Source organism: Malania oleifera, chromosome 9, assembly GCF_029873635.1.
Source record: "Malania oleifera isolate guangnan ecotype guangnan chromosome 9, ASM2987363v1, whole genome shotgun sequence".
NCBI classification, from domain to species: Eukaryota; Viridiplantae; Streptophyta; class Magnoliopsida; order Santalales; family Ximeniaceae; genus Malania; species Malania oleifera.
Window position 1 is genome coordinate 56,406,214 of NC_080425.1, and position 13,932 is coordinate 56,420,145.

The 13,932-nt window shown below is 36.7% G+C and overlaps 1 protein-coding gene across 1 annotated transcript; it reads right to left on the minus strand.

Moving 5' to 3' along the window:
* Positions 1-7,196: 7,196 nt before the first annotated feature.
* LOC131164889 (probable pectinesterase 68) lies at positions 7,197-13,175 on the minus strand. Its single transcript, XM_058122423.1, has 5 exons — positions 12,555-13,175; positions 11,884-12,073; positions 11,050-11,256; positions 8,818-9,056; positions 7,197-7,567 (listed from the first exon to the last, which is right to left on the minus strand). Exons 1-5 carry the CDS (start codon positions 12,923-12,925, stop codon positions 7,411-7,413), a joined length of 1,164 nt encoding a protein of 387 aa, XP_057978406.1. The 5' UTR covers positions 12,926-13,175; the 3' UTR covers positions 7,197-7,410.
* Between the last annotated feature and the right edge of the window lie 757 nt (positions 13,176-13,932).

A 13,932-nucleotide genomic window follows, 5' to 3' on the forward strand; every position in this document is an offset into this window, starting at 1 on the left:
CAGGCAGCTCGAGAGCCCTCACTTGTGCGAGAGAGCACATGCAGCCGGGTTCCTTCAGCCGCGCGGGAGAGTGAGGGCTGCACGAGAGAAGGAGATGACTTGGGAGGGTGGTTCGGCGTTGGGGGGATCTCCAGTCTTCAGCGGAGGTCCACGCATGTGTAAGGGAAGGTAATGCACAGGTTTATCTCTTGGGAGGGTTTCTTTTTAGGGAAATCAGGGAGGAAGATAGGAAGAAGCCTAAGGTTCTTCGCAGGTGCAAAGAGGGGCTTTCTTGGATTGTTCTTGAATTGATTTCCAGAGGAGATTGGTAAGTCAAGAAAGGATAAATCTGTGTACTTGTATTTATTTCCACCGATTTAATATAGTGTCTTTGAAGGTGAGTTTCAATCGTGGATGTAGGCCAATTTTTGGGTCAAACCACGTAAATGTGTTCTTGTGATTGAGTGATTGGTATGTTTATATTATTGAATTTATTGTGGTTTTGTTGAATTTTATTTGGTAAATAAAATTTTTTTTTTTATCAGGCTTAGCGCGCGCGCACACACACACGTTAAAATAAAGAGATTTTAGTTTAGGTGTGATTGTGGATAATGCTTAGGTAAAATCATATTCTTATTATTTTATAATTGATTGAAATTTGAAAATTAGAATAAGTAATTAGCTTAATAACACAACAAGTGGTATCAGAGCTTGGCTATGTGATGGGGACTGTTAGGTTTGAAATAAAAAAATTCATCGAAAAAAATGATTTTGGTTTATGGAGTATTAAGATGCGTGCCATCTTGGTACATCAGGGGCTTGAGTAGGTTCTTCTTGGAGAAAAGAAGGGGGCTTCCACTTCACAAGAGGGGAAACCACGTTTTTACTCCATCGATAAAGTGAAGCCCAAAATCCTCCAAAAGGCACATAGTGCCATTATCTTGTCCCTAGGAGACAAAGTGTTTAGGGAAGTTACCAATGAGGATACGACAACTGGAGTTTGGTCAAAAATAGAAAGTTTGTACATGACAAAATTCCTAACAAATAAACTCCATAGGAAGACTAGACTCTACACCTTTAGAATGACCACTGGAACATCTAATGATGAACATTTAGATGAATTTAATAAAATTCTTTTGGATCTTACTAATATTGATATTAGTATAGATGAAGAAGACCAGACAATTCTTTTATTGAGTTCTCTTGATTCAACATGAAAATATTAAAGAAACTATGATGTATGAGAGGGAGAGGTTTGCTTTAGAAGATGTGCAAGCCGTTTTGCACTCTAAGGAGTTGCACACTAAGTTTGAGTCTAAATTAGGGTTAGGGGAAGGGTTAAATGTGAGAGATAGGTTTGAAAGGTTTGAAAAGAGGAACAAGAAAGGAAAAGGCAAGAGGTTTAGATCAAAGTATAAAAGCAAAGCACTAAAGTGTTTTGCCTGTCATAAGGAAGGACATTTTAAGAGGGATTGCCTTGAAAGGAAAAAGGTTATCAATGCTACCACCTCTGAATCAAAGGGTAAGATAGCTGTAGTTTTAGATGGATATGATAGTGTAGAAGTGTTGAATGTCTTTGAGAAAGACTCGGGAAAAGAATGGATATTAGATTCAGGATGTTCCTTCCACACGTGTCTATTGAAAAACTGGTTTGAGGTAAGACAGCTGTAGTTTTAGATGGATATGATAGTGTAGAAGTGTTGAGCGTCTTTGAGAAAGACTCGGGAAAAGAATGGATATTAGATTCAGGATGTTCCTTCCACACGTGTCCATTGAAAAACTAGTTTGAGTCATTTACATGCTTAGAAGGAGGTCATGTTATTCTAGGAAACAATAAGTTATGTAAAATACAGGGTATTGGGACTGTTAGACTTCTAATACATGATGAGATTGAAAGAGTGCTAAGAGATGTGAGGTACATACTGAGTTGAAGAGAAACTTGATTTCTCTTGGTAGCCTAGATAAGACAGGGTACACGTTTAAGTCTGAAGGAGGTAGCCTAAGAGTATGTAGAGGTTCACTGGTAGTGATGAAAGGGTGCTAAAAAATGAGTTGAACACCTTAGTAGGAAAGACATTAATTGTTGATGCTTCACTTATCAATCACAAGGTAGAAAATCAAGTTTCCTTGTGGCATAAGAGGCTAGGACATGTTAGCCAACAGGGCTTAAAGGAGTTAGAGAAATAGGGGCTGCTTGGGGATAGGAAACTTGAGGAATTGTCATTCTGTGAGGAGTGTGTCTTGGGTAAGTCTACTAGAGTTAGTTTTAAGAAGTCCACTCACACTATAAAATAGACTCTTGATTACATACATTCAGACTTATGGGGGCCTGCTACTGTTAGTTCTCATGGTGGTTCTAGATATTTTCTGTCAATTATAGATGACTTTTCTAGAAAAGTATGGGTTTATATTCTAAAACATAAAAGTGATACTTTTGAAAAGTTAAAAGAATGAAAAACCTTAATTGAAACTCAAGTTGGTAGAAAAGTTAAAACACTGAGAACAGACAATGGATTAGAATACTTGTCAAATGAATTTTCTGAATTTTGTAAAACTGAGGGCATTGCTAGACATAGGACTGTTAGGGATACTCCCCAACAGAATGAACTCATTAAAAGGATGAATAGGACTATTCTGGAAAGGGTAAGATGCATATTAGTTATTTTAGGTTTGCCCAAGACCTTTTGGACAGAGGCGGTGACCACTGCTGTATACCTTATTAATAGGTGTCCTTCCTTAACTCTAAATTTTAAAACCCCTCAAGAAATTTGCTTGGGTAAGCCTGCTAATTATCAAGGTTTAAAAGTTTTTGGGTGCGTAGCCTATTAGAACTGATAAATTAGAGTCTAGGGCTGTTAAATGCATTTTTGTGGGATACCCAGATAGGGTTAAAGGTTATAAGCTCTGGGTTGTAGAACTTGGAAAACAAAAATGTATTATTACCAGGAATGTAGTTTTTAATGAAATTAAAATGGGGGGGAGGGGGGGAAATCAGAAAATTCAGATGAAAGTGTTAGGCACTCTAATACTAGTGACATGTAGCTTGAGGTGGAGCAACCCTCCACTTCTCATAGCCATTTAGAAATAGATGCTGCAGATTTTGAGGAGTAAAACTCAGAACTAGAAAAATTTGAATTAAGTAAAACTTACCTTCTAACACGGGATAAAGAGAGGAGGGTCATAAGACCTCCTCAAAGGTATGAGGAAGCTGATATGACAGTTTTTGCTCTTTCTGTTGCTGAACAAGAAATTGAGGTGGAGCTTAAGATTTTTAGAGAGGCCATGGATAGTAAAGAGGTTGAAAAATGGATTCTTGCAATGTAAGAAGAAATGCAGTCTCTAAACAAGAATAATACAGGGATGATGGTACCTAGACCGGAAAAACATAAACTCATAGGATCCATGTGGATCTCTAAGAGGAAAGAGGGAATCCCTGGAGTTGAACCACCTAGGTATAAAGTTAGGTTAGTGGCTGAGGGATTTACACAAAGGGAAGGGGTAGACTATAATGAAATATTTTTCCCTATTGTGAGGCATAGTTCAATTAGAATTCTATTATCTTTTGTTGCTATACATGACTTGCATTTGGAACAACTTGATGTTAAAACTGCTTTCTTGCATTGTACTTTAGTAGAAACAGTTTATATGCAACCTCCGGAGGGTTTTGAGACAGAAATGAATAAAAATCATGTATGTTTATTAAAGAAATCTTTATATGGGCTGAAACAATCACCTAGACAATAGTATAAACGATTTGATTCTTACATGATTCAAAATGATTTCTGTAGAAGCAATTATGATGGTTGTGTTTATTATAAATCATGTGATAAATGTCATATATATTTGCTATTATATGTTGATGACATGTTGGTTGCTTGTGGAGACTTGATATGCTAAATCAAGTTAAGTGCATGTTTAAATCTGAATTTGAAATGAAAGATTTAGAACTTGTTAAAAGAATAGTTGGTATGGAAATAACTAGAGAAAGGAATAAAAAACTTCTCTACTTGTCTTGAAAGTCTTATATTTCAAAGGTGTTGAAAAGATTTGGAATGAGTCATGTTAAATTTACTTCTATTCCTATTGCACAACATGTTAAATTGTCTAAAAAACAGTGTCCTGAAATTGAAAATGAGTCACTATTTATGAATAGAATACCTTATTCTAGTATTGTTGGTAATGTAATGTATGCTATGGTATGTTTTAAACCTGATCTATCTTATGCTCTTAGTCAAGTGAGTAGATTTATGAGCAAACCTGGAAAACCACATTGGCATGCTTTGAAACAAATTTTTCAATACTTCTCTGAAACAAAACAGTAAGGATTAATATTTGGTAGAAGGGATATGCATTGTGAAGTAGGGTTAAAAGGATATGTAGATTCTGATTATGCTGGAAATTTAGATACTAGGAAGTCTTTGTCTGGCATGGTCTTTTCTTTTTTGGGTAGTGCTATTAGTTGGAAATCACACATGCAGTCGGTGGTAGCCTTGTCTATCACGGAGGCTGAATATATTGCCATGACTGAAGCCTTCAAGTAGACTATATGGATAAAAGGATTGTGCCTAGAGTTATGAATGTATAGTGGAACCGTTATAATTTATTGTGACAATCAAAGCACTATTCAGTTGGCTAGGAATCATGTTAACCATGATAGGTCCAAACATATAGATGTTAGACTGCATTTTGTGAGAAATATTATTTCTAGTGGTGAAATAGAGTAAGGAAAATTCCAACAGAGGATAATCCTTCTGATATGATGACTAAAGCAGTACCTAAATCTAAGTTTGAACATTGTTCAAACTTGGTTAATCTTGGAAGTTGCTAATGTTTGTTTTGCAGGAACCGCCATAGGAGATGCTAAGGAGGTGCAAGGGTCACAAGCTTGCCAAGGTGGAGAATTGTTGGAATGTCAAGCTTGAAGAAAGGAAAAAAAAAATTCGGGCCGTCCATTTCATTTTAGATCCAGTGGCTGTTTTACATTTACTCATTTAGTGGAGGTTCATTGATGTAATTTGTCTGTAAATTAATTGTAAATAGCAAAAGCAACAGCGGCAGGGGTTTTCATTCCAATTTGGCTTGGCAGCTATAGAACCTAGGGAGTCTTCCTTTTTCACCCACGAGAAAGAGCAGATTTCAGTAGGCAGCCCGAGAGCCCTCACCTGTGGGAGATAGCACATGCAGCCGAGTTCCTTCAGCCGCAAGGGAGAGTGAGGGCCGCACGAGAGAAGGAGACGACTTGGGAGGGTGCTTTGGTGTTGGGGGGATCTCCAGTCTCCAACGGAAGTCCACGCACGGGTAAGGGAAGGTAATGCACAGGTCTATTTCTTGGGAGGGTTTTTTTTTAGGGAAATCAGGGAGGAAGATAGGAAGAAACCTAGTGTTCTTCGTAGGTGTGAAGATGGACTTTCTTGGGTTGTTCTTGAACTGATTTCGAGAGGAGATTGGTAAGTCAAGAAAGGGTAAATCTGTGTACTTGTATTTATTTCTACCGATTTAATATAGTGTCTCCAAAGGTGAGTTTCAGCCGTGGATGTAGGCCAATTTTTGGGTCGAACCATGTAAATGTGTTCTTGTGATTGAGTGATTGGTATGTTTATATTTTACTGAATTTATTGTGGCTTTGCTGAATTTTATTTAGTGAATAAAATATTTTTCTTGATCAGGCTTAGCACGCACGCACATGTTAAAATAAATAGGTTTCAATTTAGGTGTGATTGTGGTTAATGTTGAGGTAAAATCAGATTCTTATTGTTTTATAATTGATTGAAATCTGAAAATTAGAATAAGTAATCAGCTTAATAACACAATATATATATATATATATATATATATATATATATATATATATATCTGTAAAGGTAAATTATATTAATCAACAAATATGTACATAGTATACTGGGCATACCTAGGAGATACATCCATGAGGTTCACAAAAGTTCCTTGACTCCCTCAAAAGAACATGAAAAATAAACATAATACAATTACAAACCTGGGCATTCCTTGGGGATCCCTTTACTGGAGCATATAAGGGAATTTTTCATACAAAGTTCTAGACAGATGCATCTGAATAAACTTTACTATTGCTTCCATCCGGGGTGTCTCTTTTCGAACTTCTTATTTCTAAAGTGCCATAGGCAGTACACTGTTGTAGGTAAACAAGCCTTCTTCACTACAGTTTGAATTCTAGTGCCTCTTATTTCCTTTTTCAACCATTTGAAGGCAGCTTTTAATGTTGTCATTGCTCTTGACCATTCTAACCAATCCTTTAAGTGATTCCATACCTCTGCAGCTACTTTGCACTTAAAGAACAAATGTTCTACTGTTTCCAATTCTGAGTAACATAAGGCACACAGAATTTCCCTATCACCCAGTAGCTTCTTGTTTGTCATCAACTTATCTCTAACACACAGCCATAAAATGAATTCAGTGTTTTGGTGTACAGCCACTCTTCCATACAAGGGGATCGTATGGCTTCTTCTCACCTTTATGTCTCCAAAATTGATAAGCTCTTGAACAAATCATTTGGTCCCCGGCAGTCCATTGTACCAGTTGCTGTTCTGCATTCTCACAGCTCCTGCACTTCTGCAATAACATAAATTTGATTTCCACAATTTTCTTAAATAGGGGGGGAGTCTTCGTGCTTTGAAGTAGCTTCCCATACACTGCCATTCCTGAGGTATATCTGATTTACCCATTTGGACCACAACGAGTCTTTTTATGTATATTCCACAGTATCTTTGTAAGTAAGGCCTTATTCCAGATTTTCAGGTCATGCACTCCTAAACCCCCTTCATTTTTTGGAAGGCATACATCTCTCCATGCAACCAGGGGCTTAACTCTGCCTTCTCACAAGAATACTCTACACAATCTGACCACATGCGTCAACACAGCCATTGAATCGAGTAATATGTTTTTTTTTCTTTTTTGATGTGTTAAACTCAGTTGATGGCAGTATGTCTAGCAAAATGGGCTTTTGTCTTTTGCTGGTAATGAACTCAATGCATCACTTCCTCTGGCTCATTGTCTCTTTGTTAGAGGTAAGTTCTGTATTCAAATTTCTCCCTACTGCCTGCTCTGGTTTTTTTTTTTTTTTTAATTATTTTTTTGGTAGAAAAAAATATTTAGAAATTCATATTTTGAAAAATAGGTAGTTTTTATTTTATTTTTATTTTTATTTGGTGTAAAATAAAAAGCATAACATGCTGTAATTATAATTTGTCAGGGAACAAACCATCTATATAATTGAAGAAGATAAAACTGTTTTAAGACTCCCTTGAGATTTCATACATGTAAAATTAATGCACAATTGACAAAATTTTTTTTCCAAAGAAGCAACATATTGAATGAATGAATTTAAAAAGTTGGGGGCAAAAAGAAGAAAAAAAAAAAAAAAAAAAAAGAACGACTTGAGGGTGAGGGGGTTTAAGGCTAGGCATCCTCAGGTGCAATCCAATGCCTTCCGTTAACAAAACTCTTGACAAGGAATGGATGGGCAGCCTCGAAATCCAGCTCTCTGGCCCAGGACACTCCCCTCACTGCCTGTGCTCCTGGCCCCCAGCACTTGTACACCCCAAAGTATGCCGTCCTGCTTTCACCCAACCCACAAACACACCCAAAAACCATCAGAAGCTAAAAACAAAACCCGACACAGAAGCTAAAAACAAGCATGACACAATCAAATCGCTTATTACTCCATGTTTGGACAGTATTTGAATTTAAATTGTATGAAATCCATGCATCCAAACGCAGCCTTAAGGTTTTCTTGAATTCAATTCTCAGTATTATGGTAAATCTTGATAACTGATATAGAAGGCTATGGGAACAAAATCGTCACCTCAATGAACTAGTAGTGAAATGATAAAAAAATATCCAACATCATTGCATTCATGAAAAGGGAAAAAAAGAAAAAAAGTAAATAGACACATTGTGCATCAAGATGGTTAAGTAGAAAATGGTGAATCCCTTCTACTTTTATGTACAGGTCATCATGTATGCTTTTGTACATTGCACTCTTTCTCCCCACCCCACTGATTTTAAGCTTAAAAAGAAGAAAAAATGGGTTGGAAAACACATGGGGCAGACCAATAATAATATTTTACTGAAAAAAAAATAATAGGAATAATAACAATGGTGGTGCAGTAGTGTGGACTCAAAATTGATGGGGAGTAGTGACTTGTGTTGGGATGAAGCCGAGTAGAATGAGCATAAACAAAATGCATGGGGGCTGAAGCAATCTGAGGGGACACTTGCCACATGACAAATGGTGCATTGATGGCCCCTAGGAGTATGACCTCCTCCCTCCCTACTGCACTTTTTTAACCCACATGACTTTTTTAAAGGAAAGAAAAAAAATGAGGGCCTGGACAGTCAACAAAAGCAACTATATATGTAAGAAATATGAATCATATGATAGACCTTTTATCCCCATTCCCTACCTCCACCACAGGGCACAGACACACAAAAAAAGGACGTTTTCTTGTGGTATAAATTATAATCCGGAGCAATTATTATGATAAGCTATTCCCGTCCCCTTTGAAAAACAAAAGAAAATGAAAAATAAAGTTCATTAAGTAATTAAGGCATGTGAGACCCAATGTTTACATGAGTGTGATAAGTGCAGTCAAAAATAAAAATAAGAAAAAAAGAGTTGTCATTCATAAAATATGACTTCAAAATTACCTAATCTTTTCACCCTTAATAAATTTCAACAAATCAACTTGTAAAAATTTCTTGCGATAGTTTTCTTTCAATAAATATTTTTTTTTTTCCAAAAAAATTGAAATCGGACACAATAATTAAGTGAAAATAAGAGTAGAAGTAAGAGTTAGATCGTACTTATTCTTGTTGCTAACGTGATCCCAGTCATCCCAACCACCGTGAGCCACCACATCGTCAAAATAGGTAAAGGAGAAGACGATCCTGGAATATTGCCCCATTGCTCGTCCCACGTACAGTGGCCCCGTCCCTGTCACCTTGCACTGCACAAACGCAAACCCTGTCTTTTCATATGGTGACCTCCTATCTTGCGCAGCTATTGATCCGAACCTTGTTGCTATTGAGTGCAGCTCACAGTCCTGGACGCCCCCAACTCCACTCAATCACGTAATTCACCATATACATGTATACATACATAGTCAATTGGAGGCTCATTGGGTTTAGGCTATACAAGAAAAGGCAGCCAATCTCTTATATCTTACATAAGTTCTCACCTCCTATAATAATTTTGAGACCTCCAACATGAAACTTACAAGCTCTAAATAGCTGTGATGTCCACTAAGGGACATCAACCCTCTAAAGTAAAAGGTTTTTTCAAATTTATTTTCTTCTTATTCCTAATAAGTCTATATATATATATATGTGTGTGTGTGTGTGTGTACATGCATGGGCTAAATTAACTATATAAGTTTAAATGGATATTATTGTTTGAATTTACATAGCATGTTTTTGTTGAAAATTAAAGAGAAATATTGATGAACGACAAGAGTTTCATAAAGTTCTTTTAGGTCTATTTCATTGTTGGCCCTAATAAGAGCATCCAATTTAGGTCGAGAGCATAGAAATAACGTGTGCCTATCTTGAATTTGTCCTACTATTTCAACTAATGTAGTGTATTCTATTGAGCATTAACTATGGAGAAATAAACCATATAGATGAATGAATGAACAATAAGAACATTAAGTAAGGAGAAATAGACCATATAGATGAATGAATGAACAATAAGAACGAAAGTATGATTTTTTATGTCTATTTTATTGCTGGCTCTCATAATAGAACCTAGTCTAGATAGAGACAATAGAGATAGTAATGTCATCGTGAAATAGTCTTCCTATTTCGATTTCATGTGGCTGGTGTGTACTTTTCAAATGAAAATAAGTCAAAAGTGGAATGAAATATTTTATAAGAATTTTTTCCTCACTAGATGAGCTAAACTAACATTTTTTAAAATTTTCTATAGTACGTATAAGTAGAAAGTCTTTAAATTTATACATTGGTTGTTCTCAAGTATCTTAAATCACAAATATCTCACAGCAGTTCATTATGTCTACAAAACACTTCATTTACATTTTTCTTTTTAAAAAAAAAAAATAATTTAAACATTCAAGAATTAAATTTTCATGAGATTTTGAGGCATGTGATTCTCAAACAAAATAGTGGGGGGGGGGGGGGGAGGGGGGTATATCATAGTTTAAATTAAGCAACTACGTATATTCCACTTTGCTGCATTAAAAGTTTGTCACGTGAGTTCAAAGCATTATGTTTACCACTTAAATATCACAACTCATGCGTACTATAATACATACAAAATAGAAAGTAGAAAAATAGGAACGATTTTTCCATGTAAGAATTGAAACCCATCAATTACAAGATCTCGCATTAACACTTAAGATCCATACAAGGGAGAATTATGAGTTATTGGGAGGCGCCAATTGTATCAGCCCCATAATATTTTAGTAGGCCTAATTTTTACTTTTTTACTTGTATGGATCCAAGTACTAAAGTGGCATTTAGTGAGTTTCAAATTTTATGTGAAAGAAAACATTATACGTTTTTCTTGTAAAGATGATATTTTGATAATAGTTATAAGGATTATAATATTCACATCAAGAAACTTATCACTATTCATGTGCCTATTTTTTATTTTTTAAATATGAAACATATGACAATAGATCTCAAGTTCATTAGCATCAAACATATGAGTGGAAAGGTCTATTTAACAAATGTTTGATATTTAAAAAATAAATTTATCCTTTACACCTCTTTTGCAACACCAAAAGGTCTGGGTAAAGTTGTAGTGGACAGATCAACACAGCAGAAAGATAAGAAAAAAGCCTTCTTACCATCAGGTAATCTATAAGGTGATTTAAAAAGGCCATACCCCTTTGAACCTTTTCAAAATAATTAAAACTTCTCTCTTTTGGGAAAAAGCCGAGCAATATGCAGCTTCTATATATACAAGAGTTCAGAGCATAAAATAAATGAAATCTCTTTTTGAAATTTACCTTTTGGAGACAAAAAACAAGAAGAAATAATTAAGAGAGAGAGAAAGAGAGAGAGGAGAGCATTTACTTTGTACATGGAGCGGCCATTGCCGAAAATGAAGTCAATGGAACCCTCAATGTAACACTCCTTGAAGTAATGGCGGCCGGCGTCGTCGCACAGTGTGTCCTGCGCCCCGTAAAATCCACACCCGGAGAAGTAAGCCTTGTCCCCTGATATCCTGAACGCCGCCGCTTGCCATCCCTGCATCCCCGGCAATGGTGCCGGAGCCGTGTTCTGCACTCGATCATTTTCACCCCCGTTAAGACACTATCTACACTAAATTTTATTCATTTTGATAAGATGGTATTTGGGCACTCGACTAATCTGAGAACAGCCCGTCCTTCTACCCATTTTTGCATCTTATGTCAATACAAAAATCTCAGTCTAAAACTTAAACCCTAATTTCCCAGTCTGGCCCACATTTGGTTTATGAAATTTAAGATATTTTTTTAAAAATGAAATGATTATCTCACTTAATATTTTTATTTAATTCTCTTTGAATAATGATATTATTACCATCATTATAGATCTTTTAGTCTTAAAACGATTAAATATACTAATTAATTATTCGGAGTTTATATAACAAGAGGCCTCTCAGCATGTTTAGGGTCACATTGTGTATTATGTCCTGTCCAGACGTCTATCGAAATACAAACCCAAAGGGACTATGCAACCACAAGACAGCATGGCCGGGTATATGACATTCTCGTTAATTTTGAAAGATCAGATCCCACGAAAGAAACATTACCTTGAAGGATTGGGGGGAAAAAAAAAACGAACAAAGAAATAAAAGAGAGAAATTGAGATAGGAAACGGAGGGGGCCGGGGAGGAATTGAATTTTGATTGGATGAAGAAGTAACCTTGAAGGTGATGTTTCTGGCAGAGAAATAACTGGAGAGGACAGTGACTGAAGCGGTTTTGTAAGTGCGAAGCTGTTGACCGTTGGGCCCACGATCACTTGCTCGATCGTGCCACTCTATCACCGTCACCTCCCTCCCCTCACCTTGAAACGTTATGTACGGTTTCGTCGCCGGCACCACCACCTTCTCCCTGCAATGCCCTCCAAACCACCATATTATATATTAACCACCAAAGCAAACACAAAAAACATGACATGGGCACTTGATTTTTTTCGTGGTTTGCATTTACTTTGCTTTCTTTGCTTCTCGAAACAAAATTTTCACTTCCAAAAAAAAAAAAAAAGAGTATTAATTATTGCTAAATGGGTTTGTCACTTCCTAAAACAAAATTACTTCCAGAAGCACTCCGCTTAGCAGCCTGTTATTAATCACATGCAGAAAAAAGGGATTAAAAAACAACAGCACACACAGATATATATATGAAACATAACAATGTGGGTTTACAGCTTTACATGCACGACAAATGTTAAAGAGACAGTACATTCGTCGCAGCATTAATTTCCAAATGGGCATTGTCTAGTTTGCAATTTTGGAAGTACTTCTTTTGCTTTCTAAACCAAAAAAAAACAAAATTTTACTCAAAATTAATGTAGATACAAATGGAAGATTACTTGTAAAATCCGGCCTTGATCTTAATGACAACATTCACGCGGTTGTTGTCGGGGACGGCGTCGATTGCAGCCTGGACAGAGAGGAAATCGCCGGCTCCTCCTGCGTCGACGGTGATGAGACGGTAGCCGGAGGGCCCAACCCATTTGTGGCGATGAGGCAGCTGCCGCCGCCCGGCGACGACCATCGGGCTGCTGCTGGGCACTGCTGCAGATGCGTTAGCGCTGTTGCTGCTGACTGCATTAACCGAATCGAGGCCTTGATAGTGAGAGCTCGCAACCGGCAATGGTGCATGCGATGATGAACAACACGAGAAGAGGAGGAAGAAGAAGAAAACCCAGAGAGAGAAACAGTAGAAGTTGAGATCAGCCATTGACAAGCAGCATTAATTAATCAATGTGAAGGAGCTAGAAGAGAGATTAATATGTAATAATAATATATATATTAATGGAGATCCAAGGACAATGAATTTCTATTTTGAGAGAGAGAGAGAGAGAGAGAGAGAGATCTGAGGGAATGTGGGTATATATGGGTCCTTGCAAGTTCTAAGTAGTAACGGTCACTTAAATGGTGACTGGATGGATGGGGATGGATAACAAGTTGAGGGTCACATGTAAATTAATGGTGACTGCAACAGACTATAGTGCTATGTATTTCTGAAGTGAAGTACTGTTGAAGCTGATTAGGGATTTTCTTGGGGGGGAGGCGTGTGTGGATTGGGCAAATCCCTGTCAAGGAGGGCCATATGTCCCCCACAAGGGTCATTATCCAATATATGTCTGTATCTACACACACTCATCTATAGCTAATTAGCTATTAGCTGCCCTCTCATTTTAACCATTGCCTGGTGTAGTCTTTCTACTATGAGCTAGCTCAACTGTTTTTTAATTACTTGATTTGTAATTATGCATTTTTAAACTAATAATCATTTTGGTTCTAATCTTCATATTTAAGTTGTTGGCTAATGTGCCACAGCACAAGCTCTTGATTTTTGGATAGTTTGGTAATATTTATCATTGAGTTTTAATCAATTTTGAACAAAATTACACACCAAAATAAAAATATTCAATTTTTAAAATATATAAATCAAACCGAAAACATGCGTAAATTTGAACCTAGAATATTTGGTTTGACTCGGTCTCATTGGGTACAAAAAAAAAAAAAAAAATGGTTTGACTCGGTCTGATCGAGCATAAAAAATAAGCCTTAGTTCTGCTAATTGAACATGAAAACGCAATCTCTTAAAAATCAAATGAAAAGATCAAAAAAGTGGAAACAAAAAATTAGATTACTTAGGAGGAGGGCTGTTTGCTGGAGGAACAGTGGCACAATGCTGCTGCAAGGGGAGGGAGGTTGGCCTTTAGGGTTTTGGTTGGGTGG

Coding starts and splice junctions, on each gene's coding strand:
- LOC131164889 (XM_058122423.1), bottom strand. CDS start 12,925: ATGGCTGATCTCAACTTCTACTGTTTCTCTCTCTGGGTTTTCTTCTTC. Junction 12,074..12,554: donor ATCAAGGCCGGATTTTACAA/GTAATCTTCCAT, acceptor AGGGCATTGCAG/GGAGAAGGTGGTGGTGCCGG. Junction 9,057..11,049: donor ATGGCCGCTCCATGTACAAA/GTAAATGCTCTC, acceptor GGGGGCGTCCAG/GACTGTGAGCTGCACTCAAT.